The sequence below is a fragment of the Vidua macroura genome, chromosome 3 (assembly GCF_024509145.1).
Source record: "Vidua macroura isolate BioBank_ID:100142 chromosome 3, ASM2450914v1, whole genome shotgun sequence".
Classification (NCBI taxonomy): Eukaryota; Metazoa; Chordata; class Aves; order Passeriformes; family Viduidae; genus Vidua; species Vidua macroura.
Genome location: NC_071573.1, coordinates 95,116,727 through 95,144,711, shown reverse-complemented (window position 1 = coordinate 95,144,711; position 27,985 = coordinate 95,116,727). Strand labels below are relative to the sequence as shown.

General features: G+C 38.2%; 1 protein-coding gene across 1 annotated transcript; it reads right to left on the bottom strand.

Moving 5' to 3' along the window:
* Positions 1–233: 233 nt before the first annotated feature.
* On the bottom strand, positions 234–27,780 carry TDRP (testis development related protein). Its single transcript, XM_053974278.1, has 4 exons — positions 27,587–27,780; positions 15,356–15,415; positions 5,623–5,726; positions 234–3,344 (listed from the first exon to the last, which is right to left on the bottom strand). Exons 1-4 carry the CDS (start codon positions 27,692–27,694, stop codon positions 2,999–3,001), a joined length of 618 nt encoding a protein of 205 aa, XP_053830253.1. The 5' UTR covers positions 27,695–27,780; the 3' UTR covers positions 234–2,998.
* Positions 27,781–27,985: the final 205 nt, after the last annotated feature.

Genomic DNA, 27,985 nt, shown 5'->3' with positions numbered 1-27,985 from the left:
ATCCACATGACAAATTCAAATAACAAAAAAAAAAGTCAAAGAACAAGTTCTTTCAGTTCAAACTAAATCTTTATTCATATGGAAAATACTACTTTTCTTTTTGCAAATGATGCTAATAAATAAAAATACTCAGAAAGGACTTTGCTCAGAGCTAAGTGACTAGTAACAGCCACACAAAGCTTTTAATTCCCGTTAAAACCACGCCAACAATCATGCAGATTGGCTACGAGAAAGCAATATAAACTATATTTTATTTTGTGCAATCTTATCATACCATCTTAATGCTACCTTCTTCTAAAACATTTCACATAGATTGAAATGCAATTTCAAAACAAATATTAAGAGACATATTCTACACTTATTCCACATATGGAGCTGTGTATAGCTTAAGCTCATAACATTTAATGTAGTTAAGCATCTAACAAAGGTAAAAGATGAAAGGACCCCATTCTGAAAATTCAGACACATTTATAAACACGAGAGAAGGAAAGCTCACACCAGTGAGTTCTCAACAGACAAACACATTATTAAAGCATAACAATAAATTATATTAAATTTAATAATGTTGATCCTTAAAATGGTTATTTCTGAGGAAATACCACTTAAAAAGCACACCAAAACTTTCATCACTAGGAGTGAAACTGAAATTTTACATATCTCAATTTCCCACTTCTGTTTTATAATAGGCTTCATATTTGTGAGCATATTCTTTATCATACATCTAAAAACAAATTGAAAAAGGTTGCAGTTAAGCTGTGCATCAAACACAGGTGAGAAACAGGCACTTGACAGTATAATGTGCAAGGCAAAACCCTTACTGGTCACAGTATAAATAGTGTCTTCAAAAATGAAATTAAAAGTTCTCAGTCCGTCTTTGAGAATATTAAGGGCTGCTAAAAGATCTTTTTCTGTTCTTTCAGATCAGTACCAACAACCAAATTAAATACTAGCTCATGCCTTAGAGGGTATTCCATAAACTATAAAATGCAGCATACTTTACCCAAGAATACTAATTCTTTCCTATAATTAACCTCAGCATACATACTTGCCCAAGGCAGAAAGAGAATTTACTCACAGACTAAACAATGCAATATAAATGCTAACATTTTCTCCCCTATTAATACTTTTTAATATCTAATGCAAATTTTACAAGTATATTTGCCAGTTGTAAGATTCTGTTTTGTAGCACAACACATCACTGTTCTTTTTGGTAAACTTAAGAACAATGTCTTTTAGCATCCTATCAGTATTAGGAAAAAAACTCCAACCTTCCAAAACCATTTTGCTACACTTTCCCTCCTGGCACATCTCAGAAGGAATCTCCAAAAAATAGCTGTGCAGGAACTGCAAGCCAGAAAACTACACATGAATTGGAGGAGGAGAAAGAGAGAGCTAAGGGAGAAGTAATGTGGCAGTAACAGAAACAAGCTCAGAAAAAAATTGCATGCATCCCTTTTCATCAGCATAAGCTTCTTGCAAAAATATGTTTACAAGACATCTGTTATATAAAGGTCTATACTTTCTTGTAAAAATGCTGATTTTCTTTGACATGCTAGCTTCATCTTCCGACTGCACTGGCCATATTGCTAGACAGTCAAGTTTCAGTTCTGTTACACCAGTTTAAGAACCTGGAGAGAAAAGGCCTACTGTTCATTTCTTATGAAACTTTTGGTTTGATTTTTATTCATGAATGTTAAAGTAGTCTTTGTGTGGGTCATATAAACAAAACAGAAACTGACTTTGGATTTGACATCAGCTGCACCACTAGTGAGAGACAATATGCTAAAAAGAGGCACTTTTATTAGTCATATATACATTTCAAATCTCAAGTTTAACATTTCACCTTCTTTTATCAAAAAATTAAAGTATCAGTAGCTAATAAGATGGAACTTTTCAACAAAAATGCTTCAGAAGTTGTGTGCATGCACATACTTGCAATGGCTCAGTTACTCAGCTACCCTGAAAATGCTGGAATATAATTCGATCATTGCTTATGCAGTAGGAAGGAAGGAAAAACACAGTCAAAACCAAAAAAGTTCTTTGTAGAACAAAGATCAGCTATTGTAAAACAATGAAAACATATGCCCTTCCATAATAAGCAACTTATTCCTATATCCAGAATCAATATTCCTCCAGAATACCGAGATCATCTTACACTCTACTTAATGCTGTTTTCCAAATTTTCAATAATTTCTATTTTTGGCATAACATGCATCTTAAAAACTGAGAACCTTAGCTTTGTCAAAAGAAGTTCAATATTAAACAAAAGCAAACAAACCAAATAAAAATAAAACAAAACAAAAAAAAAACCCCACAAAAATACACAGGGAAAAAAAATTCTAAAACACAAAAAAACCCCAACTCTGGAAGACCTATTTGACCCGACTGTTGGTGACAATCCTGTAAGGGAAGGAATTACATCAGAATAGTATTTTCCCATGTCACACAGAGTACAGCACAATGTGACACTAAGCATCTTGTATGCACAAGCTGAAGCATAAGCTGAGGCTGAAGATTTGGAAAACAGTACTAAGTACAAGCACTCTCCCTGCAAGTGACAGATTGGTATTCTTAGTTAAAAAGGGACAGCATCAAAACTAAAATTTTGAATGGCCCTCAAATACCAGAAAAGAAGCAGGACCTCAAGCTAGTGGCAGTTCCTTCATAAGGCAGTCAAATTTACAACCAGTGTATACATTCACTAAGGAATTACATTTTTTTTTGGTAAAACCAACAATCTGACATACTGCAGAATCTGAATGTGAAATATAGGCACAAAATAGATTCTCTATTTTTTTTCAGTATGGAAAACATAGCTATCAACAATGTAATAAGAAAATTTACTATCAGGTGAGCAAAAATTTGTAACAATCTGAATAAAACAAAGTACTGTATAAAGGTGCAATATTGAGCAGAATTGATTTTGGTTTAAACATGTGAGTAAATCATGGAACTGTTCTCTTTTTACGTATAAAGTGTTTCACCAGTATTACCAGTATCATTCTAGTTCTTCCCAGTTGTCAGTAAGGTTACCTTTGCTTTGACGTCTAATACTAACCAGCTTGCCAGCTGATTTGATACTCCACCTGGAACTGTTTCCTGAGCTGGCCAGGTTTGTGTATTTTGTGGAGCCTTTGGTTTCATCTTCCCAGCCTGACCAGGCTGTATAGTCACTTAAAGGAGTTGCTGCATCACTGGTAGAGTCAGCAGTGGTAATCTGTGGTGGTTCCCATCCCTCAATCTCATCTGGTTTTCTAGATGGAACATTCTGTTTTATCACCAAACTGTCCCAAAACCCTGGCTTCTTTTCAGACTTCATCTCTTCCTTTAATTTTAGGTTTGTTCTAGAAAATAACAATGATATTGTGATTAATTCCTTCATTTAAGAATGTATGTAGCAGTTATTAATAAACACAATTAAATTATGTTTCACAGTAAAGAGTACTAATCATTGTCAGCCTGTGGCAGCACATCCATTGCTGTCAGCTTCAGGAAAAATGTCCTCACATACACATAAACCTAAACACAGCAGAATCTTGCAGTGATAAATCAGAAGAGGACCAAGTATGGTCATTTTCTATTACAAGAGAACTGACACACCACCATCCCCACCCCATTCCTGTGGGGTGAACTCCACAGAGCTGCCTTTGGAAATGTACGAAGTATTTTAGGATGCATTTGAACAATTTAGGACTTTGACCAAAAAACCCAAACAAAAAAAAAAAAAAAAAAAAAAAAAAAAAAAAAAAAAAAAAAAAATTTAAAAAACCTAGGACTACAATAGTAGAAGGAATATGAAAATGTTCTAACACCAGCTTTAACATCACTATGTTACTCAGTTTCATATACCTGCTACCACCTTACCAGTTAAACCTTATACCTTAGAATAGTTGATGTACACAGTATTAGGACTTTAAAGATACCAGGCTTTTTTATTAATATTTTCATAAAGATCCACACAATAACGTGATAACAGCTGTTTTGTATTTCTGGTAAGAACTCTCAAAATGCTCCTCCCAAACTCAAAACATAACTGGAACATCTCTCTCAGAGATTTGAAAGGCTACTCATATTATTACTTTTCTTATCCCCTTAAGAATCTTCAACCTGAATAATTTTGCAGCGTGAAATATTTAAATTACAGAATGTCAAATATTTATGCATAACTTTATATGCAGGATTATGTATATAATCAAATAATGGGCCACAAGGAAAGGTTGAACACCAGGCTTGAAAGACACAACCTTTAGGGTTCAATGAGCTAAAAAGCAAATTGAAAACATTATCTATAGTAGCATATCAATTCCTTAGCCACAACTATACCAACCATTGAATCTCTTTTAAATACTTATATTAAAAAAAGCTTTGTTCCATTAATGAAAGTTTAGCTCTATCATATTTACCCAGAAGCAACTCAACCAATACCTTTAAAAATCACTTTTCCTTTACTGGATTTTGAATTTATGATGCCTCAGAATTTTTATCTTGCCAAAACCAACCACAGACACCAAACACTTTTCTTGTATTTTGTAAACAGCACGCTTAAAAGTTGCATGGGTCTTTAAAAGTAAAGTAAAAATCATTGTATATAATTAAAGAAAAATATCCTGAACTTAAAAAACAGGCAGTTCTCATAGTAATACCAGAAAAACTTTCTACATTGGTGGTAACTCTGTTATCATACTTCTGCTCTCTTCACCTTATTACTTGATTCTTATATTCAGCATCAATTGCAAAGTATTGTTACAAGAGCCTAGCATCTTAATAACACCCATAAAATTGCACAGGGTTAGTAGATAGGAACTTTTGGGAAGTTTTATGGAAGAGGCTCAAATGGAAATAAAATAGATGGATTTATATTCTAAATTGTTTATTTATATACATACACTCCCTATATGCATATGTGATGTTGCATCTTGAAACATTTATTTCAAAGTAAACTGGAGACAAAGCTTGCTACAGCAAGTCTTATCAAAGCTAATATTTGGCAGGAATATTTGGTATATTTGGTTTGTAACAAGGCAGTGGGGTAGCAAATGTAGGTAAAGCCTACAGATACTTGTAACAGGAAGATGGTCTGTCCTGGAAGTGTGTTCTGTCCAGGAAGCTGCCCTCACCATACCAGCACACAGCTGTGCCAAAACACAGCTCAGTGCCAACAGGGAAGCCTTGCAGATCCTAGTACAGCTACTCCACTTAACCTTTCTAGGTGTAGTAAGACTTCAAAAGAGAGAGTAAGGCATGTAAAAAAGGGAATTTGTAAACTCAACCATAATTAATCCCTAAGAGGAAACTGAAAGTGTGAGAATGAACCTTTTACTCATAAGCCTTACTACTTTTCCACAGCAAAAAAAATTATTATGCAGCTTAATTCCTTTTACTTCCTGACAAACCTAAAAATGTTTAAAACATCATCTGTCCTTTCCTAATACAGCATGCATGCCTCATTCATTGTAAGCTTAATGTATATATAGCTTTGCCCATAAAACTTCCTGTGTTGCTTTGACTTCCAGCAGTTGGACAATGCTGTTTCTCAGCAGCCAGCTCCATTACTTTGCACAGCTATTTTCGGTATTTTAATAGTGTATTTTAATAGCAGATAGACCAAATGGCTTTACTCACCCTTTGGATTTTGGAGATTTGCATCCTGCTAGCAATTGCTGTTCATCATCTTTATTGAACATAGATGTCACTTCCTTCCAGCCCCGGAAACTTGCACCTTGAACCTACAGAGAGAAGTAAATCCTCATCAGTGTGGGTGACAGACTGACAAGCACAGAGTGGGGCTGCCACTGCTGCCACTGGGGCTGGCAGGCAGCAGTGGCTGTGTCCCCTGCACGTGGTGCCACTGGCAGTGAGTGACTCCATGGACCTGCAGAGGATGGCCATGCCTGGGAAAAGAGCTGCTCTGGTTACTGCAGCGAGAGCTCTCCCTTGTTGAGAAAACAATCCAAACCCTCCGTGGTTTTGTGATGTCATCGAGAACAGCTGGGCTCCATCTTAATGTATCGCAGTAAGAAGGGAATCTAGGCAGCTTTAAAGACAGTCTAAAGGGCTTCAGTAGACATGAAATGAAACAAGCTGTCATGTCTAGAAAGAGTCAACAGACAGGACAGCCACATACATTATGAAACTCTTTAGATTTAACCTGCTTTACACATATTGTCCCTCTCTGTAACCACCAAATTACAACTTCCTGCCCTGCAAGCAAGAAGGGCAAGAACACTGGCTCACCAGTGCAATGTATGATGTGGCACTGCTGCACTACAGTGTGTTCTCTAAATTTACTGTGACCATTAAGCATACAGCATAAATTACTTTTTTAACTTTATTAAAGGCTTGATTCTCCCTCCCTCAAGGCAAAATAACTAGGTATAGGATATTTTTAGTTTGATAGCATGCTCACAAAAACACACACGTGTGTGCTCTGCACAGAATAGGAAGGTTGCTGCTCTTCTTCACAAGATCCAGTAAGAATGGCAGTGATAGTCTGTCAGTGTTACTTGACTGTATTAAAAAAAATATATATTTTTTATATATATATATATATAAAATATATATACTTCTTAATATACATTAAGAAGTATAATAATCAAAACAAAACCACAGCTGTCAAGAAAAGCAGGATTTTTTGGCATGGGCATGTAGTAATAAGACAAGGGGGAATGGCCTTAAGATGAATGAGGGTAGGTTTAGATTAAATATTAGGAAGAAATTCTTTACTTTGAGGGTGGTGAGGCACTGGAACTGGTTGTCCAGAAAAGTTGTGGATGCCTCATCCCTCTAATTGTTCAAGGCCAGGTTGGATGAGACTTTGAGCAATCATGTCTAGTGGAAGGTGTCCATGCCCATGGCAAGAGGGTTGGAACTAGATGATCTTTAAGGTCTTGCCCAACCGAAACCATTCCATGACTCTCTCATCTGTTATCTTACTAAAATTCTATTGTTTCAGGCCTTTTTGGGAAGGAACCTTTGCTACCAAGGCAGAAACACAGCTACAAGCTGCACTTAAAAACTCTTTTACCCTTTAAACTGGATGATGCAATTCATAGATAAGCTGTCTTATTTCAAAAATGATGTTTCATCAAGTCATTTCCACCTAATAAATTTGCAGATTATAAAAACATAGAACCACCTTGTTACTAGTTTTCAGTTGGCAATTTAAGACATAGGAGAGGCTTAATTTACATTATTTGTGCCTTTAAAGAACAACATTTCATTGATGAAATGCTTGGGGAGAAGTCTTTATACACATACATCCAATGTAACAAAAAGGATATATCTGTACATACACTTTCTTTAATTTAGAACATCATACATATATCGCCAATGCAATTCCAACCTTTGCTGCACTGTCTGGATACCCAAGCAATCCTCCAACCAAAAAAAAAAAAAAAAAAGAAACCCAAACCAACCAACCAAAAAACAAACAAAAAACCCAAACAACAACCAAAAAAAAAAAAAAAAAATCAAACAGAAGCTTTCCATACAATTTAACTTCAGATTTTTTATATTTTATTTCATTTGTCCAGTTCTGATTCACAGATATCTTTAAGAACAATAATCAGAAATTTTCTATTCATTGACAAGTAGATAGCATGTGCAGGTCTTTGGATAAACTTTTACAAGCTCTGCACTCTTTCTACCTGTATATAAATCATTGTCTATGTACATATTGTACCATTCCTTCAATATTTTCATGTCCATGGCATTTGGTAGGTATATACAAGGCTAATAACCAGATTGTAATGGATTTATTCTTCTCTCAACTAGTCCTTAGGAGAAATGTACACTAAACATTTAAGATACACTTCCACTACTTACTTATTTGGGGTTTCCAAAGGAAACACTGTCAGGATAATCTGCATAAGAACACCAATGTCCAAGTAAACCATATTTTGCCAATATGTAAATACAACTCATTGTGCAAAGCTCACTACATATTAAACAGACTCGGCTGAAAGAAACCAGGAAGTGCAAGAGTAAAACCAGAACCTCTGCCTACCATGCCTAAGCCTCCTTTTCTACACCTGCCTGCACTGGCACCGATCTCCTGAAGCATCTTTTCAGTGCACCGACCTGGAGGGAACATCTCACACTTGATTGTCAGTGGTGGCAAACTCCTGAATTTAAACCTTAGTGAAGGAGGAGGTCAAATACTCATCTCACACTTCCAGAAGCTTTTTGTAACCACTGAACTGTTTTTAAGGCAACAATCTTGTTTTTTGACTTCTGCAGTAATATAGCTGACACATAATAACAAAACTCCTCAGAACAGCCTGCTGCATTTCCATGTTTCTTTTCAGAGTTCTTTGAACACTTTTAACCAACTGATGAGTGCAGCTGGAACAGTTACAACTGTATCAGCTGGTAGGTACAGCTCACTAAGATCTTGAAGTCACCATTCCCTCGAACCATCAGTTTGACATGCAGCAGCTGTATAGCCAAAATGTGCTGGGAACCATCACAAGAAGAATTAGACAAGTTCAGACAGGAGATCCATATATGAAAATCCCCAAGGGGTGCACCCTCTAATACCTCAAGACAATGATTCTTGATGTTAGGGGAAGAGGCCCTAGAACCCAGCCATGTTATGCTCTCCCTGAACACCATCTCCTTTTGCCACAGTCACAGATTGCCAGAATCTAAATCAGTTGGGAATCACTTACAACCTCACAGAGCACCTGGAGAAAGACCCATATCCCAGAACAATTAGCTTCCTTGCAATGGATGTCAAAGGAAGGTCAGTAAGTAAAGATAACACTTCAGTAAGCTGACTCCTCACCACGCTGGAGACTTGTTTTATGTAAAACTACTAAAGTTATGCAAAGTATGAAAACACAGTACTGATAGGGTCTTAAAGCATCAATCCACTGGCAGAAGCTCTGTATATCATTTTTAGTATGTAAGTCTCTACACAAAAGTACTATTCCTAAAATTTCCTGGGAGGTTTATAAATGTAACTGACCTGATTATATTCTCAAACCTTTAAACTACTTTTCCCTATGCCATTGGAAAAAAGAAATAATTAAACATCCAGAATTCACAGAAATTCCATCCTTTACAGCTGGAAAGGACCTCTGGAGACCATCTAGTCCAACCCCACTGCTTCAAGCAGGGTCACACTCAGCAGATTGCTAAGGATCATGGACAGCCAGGTTTTGAGTATCTCCACAGCTGGAGAATCCACAGCCTCCCCAGAAAACTGTTCCTTGGCTTGAACATCCTCATGTTGAAAACATTTTTTCCTATTTTTAAATTATATTTCTTCTATTTCAGTTTCTCTTGCCTATTCACTGACCACCCTGAGAACAGTCAGGCTCCATCTTCTTCACACTCTCTCTGCTGCTGGTGTACAAGCAGAAACCTTTCTTATTGCTCACCAGATTTCACTCTAGGTGAGTTTAATCCTTTCTAACCCCATCCCTGCATACTCAAAGAATGTATCTATACTCCTGTCAGGTCACTTGACCCTGCTTCTACCTCTAGAATGCCTCCCTTTAATGTTTAAGGTTTTTCAGGAATATCACATTCATGCCTACTGCCACCTTTGCATCTTTCTCTGCCTGTTGGGTTGGGCTTGAGTTTGGAGTAGGTGATCTTTGAAAATCAAAGCTGACTGATAGAACCAGGTGTACACTCAAAACAAGGATTAAAAAAAAAAAAAAAATCAGTGAAATGCTCATGGGACAGCTAAAAAAAAAAGGAAGACCACTATTAAGGAAGAGAGCACTATTACTGACTACAGCTGTAACATCAGATGTTGGAATTATAAGACCACATTGGATGCTGCAGTTTACTATTTTTCAAATGTCAATGAGAAACAAAGCAGGAACTTCTGAAGAAGCCATTTCGGTATTCTCTGAAGTAGAAATACAGGCTGGTCTCATAGCTGTTTGACTATGACAGCAATTAATACATTTTCTCCTGTATCTTCCACTTTAGGTTGGGAATACCTGTGCAGCAATGTCCTGTGCAATCACCTAAAAGAATCAGTAAAAATTAAATTCAACATACATATTAATCCATCAACCAGCAAACCATTGAGAAGCCATCATGGTTTGTTCCAGCTGGTATCTTAAGAGCTCAAGACCAGCGCACAGATTCTTTTCCTTTAATTCTTTCTAGCTTGTGACGTACTTTTGTTCCACCCTGAGAAAGCTGCCATTTAATTAGTGTATCATCTGAAAGTGGAAGTACAAGCAGTCCTCCTAGAACATCATGCAAAGGATGTGGTCTGTATCCCTGGTCAAGCTGTCTGCTGTTTCTCCTGCTCGCTCCTCTCCCCTCTGCTTTGCCAGTGCTCCAGTATCGGTGCCCATCTGTCAGACAGATCCCCAGAGGGAGAGGATCACAAGGTGGCAGATCTGCTTTATCAGATGCTGCTGCTGAAAAGGGTCAACCCAGGCCACTGCCTGCTCACTGATACTGCCTTCCTTATGCTATGGTTTTGTACCTGTGTGATGCTGTGGAAAACTGCTTCAACTACTTAAGCCAGCAGAATCTAACTCCCTCATTTTTGCATTCTTTTAGGTTTGTGCTAAGAATCAATTCATCAAAGATAAAGTATTTGGAATTTAGGGGCAATAGCACCTTTTTTGTAGCAGCAACTATTGTAACATCTGAAGCACCCTCTGAAAATTGCAGTCATCTATCAGCTTTCTTCCATAATCAGAGCTTTGTACATACATGATGGCTCCCCTCAAACACTTAAGCTCCACTCCAATCTCAACCTTCATAGTAATACTTCAGCTGTTACCTGTAGTGATTCAAGTAAATTAACTGTATACAAATTGTATACGTTGACTGCGATTTTTCTTTCTTTAGATAAAACAGGGAACAAATGTCTACTGCTAATTAACTTTATAAAATGCCCCAGAATGGGTCAGGACCTCTTAAATTGGAGGTCTCCTACAAAATTGATAGATATTATTACCAAAAATTACTTTAAGGACACCATTTTTCACTACATCAACAAACTCTGATATTTACATGACTATCTTCCCATAATAGGTAAACAGGCAAATGTACAATCACAAAGTCTACTGGGAAACAGTAAAGCATCACTAGGAAGGCTTTTAAGTTAATTTTACTGTCAAAGGTAAACAGTTGATAATTGGAGCTTTGCTAGAGGGCAAGAAGGTTCATGAAATATTAGCATAAAAGGCAACAAACCAGGAATACCAACAGCTGGGTATAAATTAAAGTAGTTCAGTACTAAAAGCAAATTTCAAAAGTTTATTGCACCCAAAAAAAGTATGCAGATACAGATGGATATATACTGAGAGGAAGATGGCGTATATTTAACTGTAAACAGGTAAACTTGTGCATCAGATGGATGTGGTTAATACAGGTTAACATCTTATAATGGGAGAGATAAAAAAGCACAGAATTCAATCAAATCAAAGAAAAATAACAAGCTTTGGGTCACAGAGTTGGAGGTACAAGATAAGCAGTTTACAAAGCAAGAGATTCAATTATGTTTGAATTTACCCTGACTGCATTAGGAGTGGGTACCAGTAATTTCAGAATATTCTTGTTAGACTCTTCTACTTCCTGACTGCCAGGCCAGCAGGGCTCTGGAGCACAGAAATCACTCTCTGTGGGCTAGAACAAGCCACATGATAGAGTCTTAGCAAGCAAAATGAGCAATTACAGGGCATTCTTGCTGTATACCTGCAGTGAGAACCAGCACTTCCAATACCATTGTGTAGTTAAGCAACTAATCCCTAAAAAGGCACTGCTCAGCATGTATGAAATGAGATTTCCAGAAATTTATATTTGGACCATGTTTCACCTGACCTTCATAATTGTTTTCACAGAGGATTGACAACTGGTGAATTAAAATTCTCCAGTTAAGCAGAGGCACTTCAGAAAACACTTGCAGAATTTTTTTATAAATATAAACAAAAATAACAGTTTTTCCTCTTGACTTGACTGAGAAGAAATAATTGTTTGTTCCACAGATTCCTCACTCCTCCCCTAAAAAAATGAAGCTAAAATAGAAAGCTAGAGATAATTATTTTCCATATAAGTACCTTACAGTTCAATAAAGTTACAACTAAGTGTTTAACTGTTAAAAAAATGCCAATCAGCTTTAATTAAAGAAGCATTCTTTAATTAAAACCTCTTTAAAATGAGCGAGAAGACAGATAACCAAAATTTAAAAACCAACTCCCCTCCAAATCTGCCTTACAGATAGATATTAAAGCATTGGTGGTGGTGGGGATTTTCTCAAGCCAGCCAGCTTCTGATGCGCAAACTAATGGTTCTTGCTGTGTACCAACACCTTCGAATCCTTCTCAGCAGGGCTGTTCTCAATTTTCCACCCATCCTGTACTTGTGCTTGGGACTGCCACGACTCAGCTGCAAGATCTGGCACTTTGCCTTGTTGAACTTTATGAAGTTATGAAGTTCACACAGGCCCACCTCTGTGATGCCAAGGTCCCTCTGGATGGGATCCCTTCCCTCCAGCTTGCTGACAGTATCACACAATTAGGTGCCATCCACAAACTTGCAGAGGGTGCACTCCATGCCACTGTCCATGTCCCCAGCAATGATGGTGAACAGGCCTGGTCCCAATCCCAACCCCTCAGGAATGTCACTTGTCCCTGGCCTCCACTTGGACATCAATCCACTGATTGTAATTCTTTGCATGTGACCATGCAGCCAATTTCTTATCTCCTGAATGATCCATCTGTCAAATCCACATCTCTCCAGTTTAAAGACATGGATATTGTGCAAACTCTTTGCACAAGTCCACACAGATGACATCAGTCGCTCTTCCCTCATTCACCAATGCTGTAACACTGTTGTAGAAGGTCATCAAATTTGTCAGGCTTGATTTGTCCTTAGTGAAGCCACGTTGGCTGTCACAAATTCCTTCTTTATTTTTCATTAGCCATAGTATAGTTTCCAAGAGGATTGGCTTCATGACCGTGCCTGGCACAGAGATGAGACTGAATGGTCTGCAGTTCCCTGGTCTTCTTTATAACCTTTTTTGAAAATGGGGCTCATGTTTTCCGTTTTCCAGTCAGCGGGAGCTCCACCAGATTACCATAACTTCTCAAGTATGCTAGATAGTGGCTTAGCCACTTCTCCACCAGCTCCCTTAGGACCTACAAATGTATCTCACCAGGTTCCATGGGTTTGTGTGCATTAAGGTTCTTGATCTATTTTGTTTTTCAAAACGTTGTCTTTTCAAAATCTGGCCCGAAAACAACTACAGATTAAGTTTCTACTATACTTTTAATTCAGAAGCTGAGCATGGCAGTGAGACCCCCAAAGACTGAGTTTTTCAGAGGCCAAATCATAGAATCATTTAGGTTGGAAAAGACTTCTGAGATCATCGAGTCCAACCTGTGACCAAACATCAGGTGGTTAACCAGATCATGGCACTGAGTGCCATATCCAGTCGTTCCTTGAACACCTCCAGGAGTGGTGACTCCACGACCTCTCTGGCCAGCCCATCTCAACGCTAACCAATGCACTCAGTGAAGAAATTCCTCTTGATGTCCAACCTGAACCTCCCCTGTGCAGCTTGAGGCCATTTCCTCTTGCCCTGTTGCTGGCTAACTGGGAGAAGAGGCTGACCACCACCTGGCTACAACTTCCATTCAAGTAGTTGTAAAGGTCTCCCCTGAGCCTCCTTTTCTCCAAGCTAAACACTCCCAGCTCCCTCAGTCACTCCTCATAGGACTTACTCTCTAATTCACACGTCCAGGCAGAGTGTGCACACAGGTTCCAGATTTCTGCATTTTGCAGACCACCACTGCAGCACTCATGGTTCCTCACTTTGAGATGTCATGAGGCCTTTTAACCACCTATACCTGCCTTTTAAAAGAGCTGTGATGTGAGAACTAGAAAAATTCAGCACTGCAATCAGCCTGTCCTCAGTGCTCAGTGGGCAGCTTCCTGCAAGAGCAGGATCCAAGACCATTTTCCAAGCTCCACCTGCAGCCTTCAGGACTAGCTCCCACTTTTAGACCTCCAAACCTAGGTCAAAGGCTTTCCTTCACAAATGGGCATCAACACCGTCTTAAAACTCAGGCTTTAAGAGACCAGGAAGGCTGTCTCCCCAAGGAGCACACACACTATTCATCTCCTACCTTCTTCTTCAAGAATTTTGTTGCTTGTCACCACATTGTTGCAACATGGAGACTATTTTATTAATGACACGTGTGTATTGGAAAGGCCACACATGCAATTCTTCAGCCTTTTATTAGCTGAAAATATTAAAATTTTAGAACTTCTGGAATATCACTGTAGTGACAGCTTCTATGACTACAGAACAACCAAATAAAATACAGAATTGCTTTTAGAAAGAGAAGATGAGAAGGATAAGGTGCTTTCTTGAGAATACATTTTTAAGACAAGAGGGTTTTACTTTAAAAGACAAAAACACTGCAGTGGTTTATCTGGTGACATTTCTGGTTTTTTCAGTCAGAACACACACTTAGTAAGCCTTCCTGAATGACTAAGAAAGGGGCAAAAAAAGTTTCAATAGAAAATTGATTCGTTTTATGATTATCTCCCTAAACATTTATCATCTGGTATAAAATATATGGTAATTTATGTTTTCATAAAAAAGAATATATTTCTTCAAAAGGGTAGAAAAAGGTATAGTACAATCTGACTTCTATTTTCAAAGAAAATCATGCTGCATCTGAAGTAGAACAAAAAGAAGTAACAGAGACAGATGTTCACTTTATACATATTAATGCAAAGTATCCCATTACACTAATGAATATATTTTAAAATACTTCTCTTTATACCTATGGAATTTCAAAACAAGCTCTAGCTTATCATAATAACTTCCACTTCTTTCATCTTGTACTAATGTATTTTAAGAACATTAAAGAAGATTCTTGGATACATATCAAGGTAAAAAAATTTAACTTGCATGCCTACTTCTCTTTCCTGAAAGAGATACAAAATAAAATCCTTAACCTCTTGTGGTCAGAGAGCAAGTGGACATATAATGGAATAAACAACCCCAAACTCTTCTACTTTTGCAGCTAGAATTTACTGCTTCTTTAGACTTCAGCAATTCCTGTGGCTTCATATTTTCATCTTGGGCTTTAATAGCCATCATTGGGAGGAAAAAAAAATCAGGATGCCTTCCCCCTTTTCATTAATGAAAGCAAATAAGGCTGCTTTCCAACTAATCCCGCACTACTAATATTACTTCAATGAGAAGCCCATGAGCAAGGATTATACATAATTATAAAATCATCAATGAACTATATAAATTCCTTAATCATCTGTCCATGAAAAGCTGGAAACTTCCTAATATACACGGACTGAAATATATATATGATATCAAATGTTACATTTTCAAAGAATGGGTATTTACCTTTGTTGCAAGATGTGACACAGAAGATGAAACTTCATCATGAAGAAACTGGTCTTTATTCTCAAAAGAAGGATAAAGATAAAAAAGGCCCATAGTCAGTTTTGGTTTGACAATTAGCACTGACACATTTTAGACTATTCATAAATGCTTTTATTCTATTTCGCACATCATAAAAAACATGATTGCAACACAAAACTAAGTAAACACCACTACTAAAATATAAATCTACACTTAGAATTATGAAAAATCAAACCCTTACAGAACCAAAACCCCTGAAACACCCTTGCATCATAAAAAATTTAGTCCAATTAGTTTGATTTTATCTTAATGGTAGTACATTAACTTTTTTGGATCTGCACTGAGTTTCTAAATACTGTGCTTGATGATGGTTTATGCATTGTCTGGGCTGGGGGGAAAGGAATGTCCCAGGATTTTTTCCTCCTTCACATTAAAAAGCCCTACATTTCCTTAACTCAAATAAAAACTTTCCTCCACATTTCTTTTCCCTCCATGCACAACTGTAGATTTCAGAAGAAAACTAGAGTGCTAAATGCCTGTGAAGGCTATTCAGTAGGGAAGCATTTCTGCCCATCTTTGAATTAAACTGCTATGTTAGTATTGTCAGGCCCTCCTGTTACTATCAGGGCTCTCTTCAAGACATGGCAAGTAGGATCACTGCTGGGAGTACTTTAGAGGTCAAAGATAAAGGAAGTGGGACACAGAATTCAGGAAATCTGTGATTTCCAATTTCTTCACTCTGTGTTTCAATGAGAAAAATGTTACCTTTTTTTTTTCCTCTACATATGACTACACATAGAAACAGTCCCAAGTACAAAGCCAGAACAGCTACATATGACCAAAAATATTTAACCCCAGTTTCAGGAAAAAATTTAAATAATTAAAAATAAAAATAATTAAAACAGAAAAGTGGAAAGTGTCTTTGAAGCAGCAGTCTCACTAAATCTCCAATATTCACTCTGGTCCATATTTTGATTATGTCAGCCACTTACTGTTTCAAAAATCAAATTTATCAATTCCTTTTTTTTCAATTAAAGTAAATGCTAAGGAGTTGATATGCACTCCACATGCACCTATCTCAAGACACCTAAAACACTCATTATTGTGGCTCCTATGCATTGCCAAAGGCCTCCTTCACTTTGCTAACAGCATCAGAAAGAGGTGAGAAAACCAGCACAAAAGTATTATGTATTTCTAGTCATGTGGGGACCCAGATGTATCAGCTTCATTTTGACAGACCAGCTTCAAATCCCATGCAATTTTTATATATTTCTTTATATTCCTTTATATATATTTATTTACATCCTAATATTTCCACTTACTTGACAGGCAATACTTTATATTATACAAGGGACAAGGATAGAACATTCCTAGAACAGAGTAGTGGAAGACCATTGCTCTATACTTCAATAGTATTTGTATGTTGGAATAGAATGAGCTGTAGATAGCCAGATTTACTTGCTGGGATAGAACACAAAGTCAGGAACTCATATTATCATTCAAAATGAGACTATTGCTTCCTGTGGATTGCAACAAGTTATTTAACTTCCGAATTCAGTTAGCTGTCTAACACAGGATGATAGTAGATAGGACACCAAAAACGTTAAGATTTGTGTCGTTCTCTCAAATTAAATTCAACTACTTCCACTCCTTTTGGCTTTTTTATTTCTCTACTTTTAAGAGAAACATTGGCCATGTTTTAAATGGAAACAGCTCACACACAGTATTCAGAAGTCTCTCTCTCTCCCCTCAACACTCTCAGCTCTCAAACTTTTGGATGAGATTGCAAAATCCTAAACTTAAGACTCGGCTAGGACATGGCATGAGCTAGAGAATACATCACCTGTTTTATCCAAATTTTTCCCAAGAACAAAAAGAAATCAACAAGAACTAGGAAATCTCCAAGGGGAAATATGTTAAGAGAAGAAATTCTCAGACATCCAGAGCTGGCAGAACTATCATTTCAACAACGAGCAATACTACCTCCAGAACAAACAAGACACTGTTCATACTTTTGAAAGAAATAACACCTCTCATTTCAATTCTTCCAGCTCTCCAAGTATCTTAGGAAGGAAAATGAAAATATGAAAGTGTATAGAGACATCATGTTCTAGAAGAGAAAAAAGATAGAGTGTGAGTCTCTAGCAAGGCTGAGCACAAGGAAGTGAGAGTGCAAGGCATTTTCACAATGAAAAATTTTAGGAGAAAGCCTCAAGATGCAAAGAGCACCATGTAGAGCGAGAGAGTCAGCATAATAAAATGTAAATATCATTGTCAACAAAAGATGTAATTACCAATAAATAGTAGACAAAAAGGGGTATTTATTTGCTTCTTTTAAAAAGGGACAACTAAGACTGTGTTGCTGTATTAATAGCGTTACTACTCATGGTTATACGACGTGGTACCTCCTAAGGAATGAGACACTCGTTTGCAGCAACTATAGTCATGCAACCCAGGCTGATGGTAAGTGGACAACACGAAGTTTAAAGAGATTAAATCCAAAGACTGAAATTCATTAAACCCTCAAGAAAAACTGGTGAGAATCCAATCCCTAAAATACATTTTTTTGGGGCAGAAGACCAATAAAGTATTCATAGTATCTTTTTAAATACAGTGCTGAAGAAAAAGGAGACTTGGATAATGGCAGAGTGCTTGTGATGGGATCCATAGATCCCATGCTTTGCTCAAAAACAGCCTGTAGGTTTGAATTCAGTCATCTCCAACAGACTAGATTTGAAAATGTTTTGTGGAAAATCCATCCTTAGGGAAAGCAGACAGAAGCAGACTAATGCCACACAGCAAGAAGAGAGTGGGAGAGGAGCAGGTATAGGGGTTCAGAGCCAACTGTGACCCACATGGCAGGGAAGGACCTGTGCACCCTGCAGGACGGATGGGCTTTGCATAAAAAAAAAAAAAAAAAAATACAGAGGAAAAGAGCTGAGGGAGGGAGGGAGGGAGGGAGGGAGGGGACCGTGCCACAACTGAGAAGAAACCAGGAGGAAAGATGAGACATCACTACAACCCATCTTCCCTTGTTACCCACAGAATAATTTGTATTTTTAAGTGATGCACATTATTACACCCTTCTCCTGATACAACTTCCCTGCTTTTGTTACCATTCTGAGATGAGGGAGCCTATGATTTGGTTTATCAATTTTCTTTAGAGGACAATCTACTGTGCAGCTAAATGTCAAAAAAGCTCATCTTCACTCTTTATCATGCTGCATAACACATAGTGATGCTGAACACTTATAAATTATTTCAGTGTGTTTTAGTCTGGTTGGTTTACAGGTATGACAATTCATTGTTTTACTTCAATTTAAAAGAAAAACCTGGACTACATTACAGTATTTAGATATTTCTAGGTGAAAATGCTAACACTAGTGGGAAATGCTGATCAGCAGCTTGAATAGCCCTCCAGTTCTGGCAGGAGAAGGTTGGTATGCACAGTGTGTTTTCATAAGGAAACAAGTGCCCTTTTGTTGGACATACTGCAAACCATAAGGTACTCAAGGGACTAATTCAACTAGCACACAAACCTTTTTGTACAGAGATCAAAATTGTAATCTGCTTCCCTCAGCTTCCTTTGTGGTAAAGTAATTAATTAGTCTCTTTAGATCATTCACTTTCATAATTCAGTCCAAGATGAAGAATGCTGAACATCAAAGAGTTAAGGGAAATGAAAGCATCATTTCATCCTGCATGCCCTTCTTGTGCTCTAGTAAGTAAAATTATATATTATCGATTTTCTCTGCCCCGTTGTGGGAGTTTCCTATCATACACACACACACACTAGCTGTGCAAACATAAGAGTAAACAAGCTATTGTTAAAAGAGTAGGACCTTGTGGAACAAATTCTCACCCTTCTACTGACTTATTGCATCCCCTCTGCCTATCATCACATCTCATCAAGGACTGAGTGTAATATAAAGTCTAGGTAGCCATGCCTGTAAGTGTGAATAAGATTACGTACCACAAATGTGTGATTTAAGTGGAAAAAAAAATCCCAAAACAAGGAGCACCTGAAGAGATACACTCCAGGGAAGAATTTAACATAATTTCCAGTACTCCACAAACCCTACTAAATCATTTAGTGATAGGAGAGGGGAAGGGTTAAAAAAAAAAAATTGAAAAAATCATTCAGGAAATCACAAACCTGAAAGTCAATCTCTGAAGTTGGAAAGATTCCCAAAACACTGATTACAAACCAAACAGTAGAACAACTACATATACACAGCCTGACCAGAAACAACACAGATTGGGAAGTGGAGATCACACAGCCAGATCATCATCTTAAAATACAGCCAACAAAAGAAAATATTTCTTCAGGTTTGAGATGGATTTTAATATAATGTAAAACAAAATAAACAAGACTAAAGGTGATTATTAATGCAAAAGCCACCCTGCTTATCTAAGTTTAGAACCGAATCAAAACCAATGCAAAATATACTCAAACACTGAGTAAGAAGAAAGTTATCAGTAGAAGATCAGTGGCATTTGTCCTCATTTTTTTTTTTTTTTTGCTGCACCTATAATATCCACCTGGAAAAATTCAATGCATGGACATATGCTTTCTGAGTCAGGAAATTGATGCAACAGTGATCAAATGTAAATGTGCACTGAAACAACTCTACTAGTTTCAATATTCCTTTAACACAACTGAAAAACAAAGCTGAACTCTACCTGAACACCCACACAAAACTGAACATGCCTTTAAGGAAAAACAAGGCTTTCAATTTTAACAAACAAAGGCTGCATTACTCAATCGTGCATCACTTTCTTCTTGGACATGAGGCTATGTGTTCAGCAGAAAAACTCCAGTGCTGAACTGCGAATTGCCTCTGCACCTTTCCGGCAGAGATATCCTAGACTGAGATGAAGATAATGTGATCAGCCTCGTCCATATTTCATCTACTGCTAGATCTCCATCTTCCATTTGTACATCCCTAAAGCAATGACTGAATCAAACCAGCCATCTGGGCAGGCGGTGTAAATTAAAAATTTCCTTTTAATGTCACCAATGAAAGTATTAACCTAGGCATTTCTAAAGTCTTGCTTAAGAGTAATTTGGTACTTTAAACTCATTTTTTCTTTCTATAAACAATACTTTTCCACACCAGATTGCTCCCTACACTTAGAAAAAACATCTTTATTATGACAATAAATTATCTAAATAGGGACAATTACTCGTATGCTGCAAGTTTCCTCTGCCAGTCTTCAGCAAACCTGAAAATACTTCTGTTGCTAAAGAAAAAGAAAATGTATAATATAAGTATGTTGAAGAATATACTTTAATTTTGGCATATAGTTCATTGACAACACTAATTTGGAAACATGCTTTTAAAATGTAATTCTTCAGATCATTTCTAAAAGAACTTATTTCACTCCACTAACTTTAAAAAGTCTGTGTGACTACTTCAGGTACAGGAGAAAACCCAACGTATTTAAAAATTCTTCCATCTTCTAGGCTCCTGTCTCTCATAACTGCCTACTATTCACCAGACCAACTGAGAGGTAAAAACATAGGGAAACTGGTTCTCATCTTTCAAATAATTTTAATTTATTCAGTATTTATAATAAAGATGATACTCTTCTCTTTAGCATCCACAGCTGTTAAGACCTGGCTTAGCATTTTCAAACTCTGTTTCATTCAACCACTTCAGTTATTGTTTCACATTCCATTACATTTTAAAACAGAATATCTAAATTATTTCCATATTTTTACTGTCAATTGATATAAATGGCCAAGTGTAGCAGAGAAGATTAATTTCAGAATGTAAGTATTTACACAAGAATACTTCTGTAGTTCTGAATTTTATTGGCATTACAAAGAGAAACATTGGAACACCAGGTTCCTAGGCTCTGTTTTTACATCAATACACAAGGTTACTCTGTTAAGTGTTTACATTACTGTGCATCTCTGTAGTAAGAGGTTATAATACATCTTACTCAGACTTTGCTTCTCTGAAATATTTTTGAAAGAATATTAAAAATTAAAATATTTTAAAAGTTCATATGTCATTAAGAACTTAGTTTTACGTAATTTATAATATTTCAAATACCCTTCATGAAATCGAAACAGCTGTATTAAGATCAAAAAACCATCAGTGTCAAAGCTGAAACAAATAAGGTCAGATAATCAATTTTAATTCAATTTCTGTAACAAATCAACTATTATAGTGAAGTTTTCCATTTTGATGAAATTTCCAGCTGAAAATCTGTCAATTATTTTGAACAACTTAGCCACAGCAGAAATTCATATTTGCTGTTTCCTTAACCAGAAAACAAACCAATAGATGCTAATTCAAAAGACAGTAGCTGACATACAATTCTTATTCCACCGTGGAATTTGCCATTAAACTACATGTCTCCAATAAAGGTCTTGGATGAGTAATGGCCATATTTTCCTAGTACAGTTTCTGCAAAACAGGCTGAATGCATCATTTTTTGTTACAGTGTTCAGCAGCACACGTACAGCTTCCTTTTGATGTGTGGCTTTTATCACACGTGCAGTGATCACACAGACATTTTCCTGGAGCTTCTCACAGAGAACCAGCAGCAAAACTTGTTGGAAATGTACCTTTGATGATGACAGAGCTGAAAGAAAGTCTACCTAGTAAAGTTCAGCAACTTTTAGTAACTCTACTTATGTTATGGATGTCCTCACACAGTCTGGCAAATAGTTTCTATAAAAGCAATGAAAACATTATAAACCTACTTTAACAGTAAAGAATTAAAATGATTAATTTGTTCTCAAAACCATTTACATTTTACTTTGTATATTTATGGTAGGAAGTCCAGCAGTGGCAGGAGAGTATGGCTCCAGAAACCTCACAAAACCCCAAGAAGATGCAACAAATAACTTAGGGAAAGCAGATCTCAAGCAAAGCTGTAGAGGAGGAGATGCTGGTGGGTTTGTGGATCAGTGGGAGTGGATAATTCTGCGTCAGGCTGGAGAGGAGGAGGGCAGACATGGCTGCTGCTGGCAAAGCCAGGCAATCAGAGCCACTAAAGCAGAACAGGCTCAAGGAAAGATGCAAGTGATAAAGGTGACAAATGGGGGAGAGGAAGGGGATGTATTAAGAAAAATCTTGAAAGTAAGGACAGAGATTTAAATGCAAATTTCCTGAAACAAAGGGAGGCCAGCTGAAGAAATGGAATCTGAAGGATGAGGAGGACTTAAACTTTATGCCATAAGCAACAACATTAATATCAGCAATGGAATTTACAGGAACTAGGGGATGGGAAACCACAACATAGGTATTAGAAGCTGCAGAGGAAGTAATCACCATCAGTACGGGATGTGAGGGTCTGCACAAGAATTTCAGCTGTCTAGACAGCAAGAAAAAATAATAATTGAAAGAGAGAGAGAGAGAAAGCAGACTTGACCTGGAATTCATGGAAGAAACAACAGTAAAGTCTAGGACACAAATTCTCTTTCACACAATAGATAAAAACCACCGACAACTTCCAGGTTAGAGGCTTGGCTGAAAGAAAAAAATATATAGTGATGGTGTCTATAATAGGAGACCAATCAGACAATATGTGCTTTGTGGACTTTTAAGAGGCAGAATAAGCCAGCAGAGAGGGGATAAGAGGTGAGAAACAGATCTGATCCCAGTCAACTGTGGAAAAAATGACAGTATAAATTAAAAAGTGAAGCACCTCAAAAATGAAAAGGATTTAAAACTTAGAAAGCCAAAAGCCCTAAAAGACACTGTCAACTCAGTAGAGGTCCAGAAAGACTGTGAGAAAGAAACAGGACCCACTCAAGAAGCTGCTGAAAGATTTTATGTGACAAGAAGGAGGAAAAGCAAGAAAGGCAGGCCAAGGAAGGCTCAGGAAAGTCTTTGCTGACAGTACGACAATCTAATGTTCAAGAATGATGACAGAATACAGGTGATGGATTTTAGCCAGGAAAATGCCACTGAAATGTCACAAGAACAACTCCAATGAAGAGGAAAAAAAACCAGGCTAGCAGAGAGGAGAAGGCAGGATGGGATTATTAGAGTACTGAAGGCAAAGCCCGAGACACACAGAAATGGCTAGAAAGTGAAGGAAAGGCATTAGCTGGATTAACGTTTTCTACTTTATTTTTTTTAATTAAAAAATACCCTTATTCAACGTATTAGTACAACATAAGAAAAGCTGCTCCGCTTCCACCCATTTCTGCAGGGCTTGTCTGAGTTCAACTCATTTCAAGATTAAAGCCAGTATTAAAATTGTACCAGACACTTAAACATCTTCATTAAAAGAGATAACTAAAATTCTGTACAGCCAACCTTCAAACACCCTGAGCAAGTCTAAACAAAATTCAGCATAAAACATGTTTTTGCACATATTCTCTTTGAACATAAAAAAAAAAATCTGGGGAGAATAGATCAAGGCTAGGGTTCTGAAATATTTTTACATGAAAGACAGAGTTTCATTAGATAATATAGGTCAGCCTGACACCCATCCCCTTCCCTAACATATAGATGTATTTTAACGTGGAGTTCCATTTTACGTCAGAGTTACATGTGATATTGACACAGCATTGACATCTCTGAGAATTTATTAGATGGTAGGATTGCATCAAGAAGAAATTTGCACAACTGCCAAAACAATGACTTCCAGAAATCAAAACCCAGCAGTTTTCCCTTTCCAAAAAAACAACTACAGTTTGAAACATAATGACTATATTCCAAACTGAACGCAAGTTTGGCATGCACCACTGTACATTTCTAGCATATTTTTAGAGAGACACACACATTAATTTCATCTCATGTGTGTGTACTATTTATGCATGTCAAGTTACCTTCATGCACTAATTATAACTTAAGTGAATAAAGCACCTTCATTGCATAAATTAAAAATACTTATGCTTCAAAGCATAAATGAAGATACAGTCTAAAACTGTCTGGTCTAAAAAAGCCTCACAATAATCCACACATTTATTTACACAAGTACTGTTTCAAAATTTACTTGTCTTTCTTATCTCAGGAAACACCTTACTATTTTAAATAAGTGTAAACAATTCAAAGTACTTGAATGTATGCAGAAACTTTTACTAAAAAGTGGCCAGAGGCTGACAGTTCCCTCCCTTGCAATTTTCATGTTCTAAAATTTGTTTTTGTTCTCCCCTGGAACAAAATCAATCCATTCTGTATAACACAAAACTAGAACTGACAAAACTTTTTTTTTAGATCAAACTAGGCTTTTCTATTTAAGAACTACAAATGTCTACACTTTCAAATGTCTGCTTAAGCCCAAATCAGGCTTCCATATCTAAATAGGATGATTAAAATTTCTCTGAAGTAACAAAGGGTTTTTTTGTGTTGGGCTTTTTTTTTTTTTTAACTTATAGTAGACTAATTTTTTGTTGCTGTCTACTGCAATGTCCTAATTATTAGGTTGCACAGTGAGAACTCCTTCACTCTTTCTCAGCTTTGAAGAAACAATATACAGCACCAACATTTCATTATACTGGAATACTTCCAACGTGGTTTGCTTTAATGACATAGATGTGACTACCAATTTCTTGCCTTTGAAGTAAAACGCTTCAGCCTTATTTTTAGCATGAATGGTAGAAGCTTAAGGATTTTCTTCCCAATTGCTTATTAAAAATGAAAATAAAGACAAAATATGGTTGTTGGGAAAACAACATATCATAAATCAAAGTCAAAACACAATGACTCTCATTCATCTTCTCTTTTACCAAATGATGTATTAGAAAAGGAAATTAGATCTAACAGTCGACTTCTGCATGAGATCTAAAGCTGGGCTTCTTAATTTACTAAAAAGCACTCACACTAATTATCTAGATTTGGCTCCAACAATAAAAAATCAGGGATGTCCTGGATTCTTCTCATCTTGATGAGGTAATCCTTCATTCACAGCAGGCTGTACCATAACAACTCGCACACACACTGAGGCATCCCCATGCACAGCTAAGGTACCACGAGAACTGCCCCCATAACTCCTCCAAGCTCTCATGGTGCTGCTGTCCTCTAAAGCCAGAGGGTTGGCTGACACAGGTCAGGATGCAGCAGAAGAGAGTGCAGATCATTACCAAATCCCTCTACACATTATGGGATTTCACTCCCTTACAATCATATTATTGGGAGAAAAAAACAGGATCTGATGAAACATCAAAAATTTCAAATACTAAAAGCAAGATCAGCTATAACAAGCTGAACAAGTACATTTGATTCCCTTGACACCTGTCCCAGCCATGGTTTAGATACTGTACCTATGGCTGACCTAAAAGCCGCTCTGATCATGAGAATTACAATGTCAATCAAGTGGTCAGGGCTTTCTATACGCTCTGTTCTTCCTTAAAGTGTACACAAATTCTAAAATGACTACTCCTGTATTTTGGGCAGGGTGCTGCATTCCTTTCAAAATATTTTGATCTTAACAGGCAAAATAACTATTAGCATATAATCTTCACTCCAGGCTCTGTGCCAAGCTACACTACAGTTGTGCTAACCTTACTGAATCCTTTATCTTCAAGAATATTTCATTTAGTGACTTGGAATCATTTATTTTTCTCCTGCCACCCCTCAACACTAAAATCAGCATCCCAGTTCCACTGGGAGTTGAAAAGGATTTTTCTTAAAATTCACATGCAAACCTTTTTCACAAGAAACCATTGTCATCACCATTATAACTTGAGACTTCAACTAATGGAACAGAGGCCCATGACAGTAAAAGACAATTGGACTGGACAAAATAAAATAAACAAACTCCAGCCTTTGTTGCTAAAGTAGAGGGCTGGGAGAATTGTGTGGACAGATGTCTGAAGAATCCTCTCCTGACTGGGAGGCTACAGTCAGGAGCCTCAAAGGGGGCTTGGATCATTAGTGGTAGAGAAGAGGAGCAGTGAAGAGTCAGTGGGATTTACCGGAAGCTTTCGGTGACCTTTGGTGTTCTAGGAGGGTTTCAGGAGGTAAGCAAGTCTACAAGGGCTATGATGGTACAAGCCAGTAGCTTAGCACAAACTGTGGAAGCTTACAAGCACCTCAGGATAGGAACTGTAGGAAGCAGAGGTCAGATGTTGTATGAGAGGTTAGGGGAGATACTTCAGGTCACCTCAAACCCCAGAATCCTCCTTACTCCACTGAAGGGAGTCTCTAAAATGAGTGTCCATTCCTCTTCCACAGGAGGAGATCCTAATCATCCCTATGACTCCCCATAGCTGCTGCCAAAGAAGTAGCAAGGGCTATGGCTCTACTGTTTACTGTGCAGGGGCAAGGGCAAGGGCAAAGCAAGGCTAAACTAGTGGTTGTGGCTACTGGAAGATGGAGAGAATAACAGATGTGACTGGGAGAGGCTGCTCTTCAGCAGTTGCCACACAGGTTGACAGCTCACAGAAACTCAAGGTGAGGATAATTTATCCAGACACACTCCAGCTCTTTCAGCAAGATAGGCAAGATAAACATGGAGTAGAAAGCTGGGAAGGCTTTAGTACCTTCTTTTGAAAAGAAACCTCACTGTTTTGCAGCCACGGGCAACTGCTTACTTCAGAACCTCTCATTCAGTATCTAAAGTAACTCTGTGGCAACAGAAGATCAGCAACTAAGCTGTATTGGGCAGCATAACAGGCTTCTGAGCTGGATGGATACCTAATTGCTACCAAGTTTTTCAAAGCAAGTCAACAAACATTTTTTTAGTTGTTTTCCCTGATACTCAACTGATACCCTTTCCTTCAGGTTATATTTGTTAAGAAAGTCACTGTTGGTATTTAATTTAACACCTTACAACAAAAGCTTTCAAACAAGATTGCAGCTATTTAAAGATAGTGAACTACTATTAGTGAAACCAAAGTATAAAGCAATCCTGCCAAAACATCAGAGCTCTACACAAATGCGTAAATAAAGTTATGTTCTTAAACATCCTAGTTTAATGTACTGTGCTTAACAGATGGGTTGCAGTGCCTCTGCCTAGGGTTGGGAGAGAAAGTACCCTGCGGTAGGAAGCCACTGGAATGAAGGACAGCAAGTCCCAGAAACGCCGGAGGCCGGCTGCTGGAAGGAAAGGCCAGTGGATAGGCCAGTCAGCACCCCAAAAACCGGGTGACAGTCGCACGATCCGCTCAAACACTCCCAGCTCCGACTAGGGCCAGCCTACCGGCACATCAGGGTGGGAAAACTGATTACTCATGCCGCGGAGAGCAGGGCAGCGGGAGCGGGGCCGAGCCTCACGACCCCTCCGAACCGGGCTCCTTCCTACCTGGGGGGCCGCGAAGGCGGCGGCGGGCGGCGGCCCGCGGGGACGCGTCTCCTCCTCCTCGGGCGAGTCGTCCAGCAGAACTTTGCTGCTCTTGTTGAGCTTCCACATGGCGGGCGCGGGGCGGCCCCGCTGCGAGCCAGCAGCGAGCGGGCCGAGGCGGGAGCGGGCGCTGCTCCGCAGCCCCGGCCGGGGCGGCTGCGCTCGGCAGGGCTGTCACCCCGCCGGGGGCTCCCGGCCGGCAGGGAGGGAGGGAGGGAGGGAGAGAGGGAGGGAGGAGCTGCCGGGCGGCGCCGGGAGCCCGCCCCCCGCCGCTGCCTCGCCCGCTGGCCTGCGGATGGAGCCGGGGGTGCTGCCGGGCGGCCCGCGGCGGCGGGGCGGGCCGGGCCGGGCAGGGCCGGG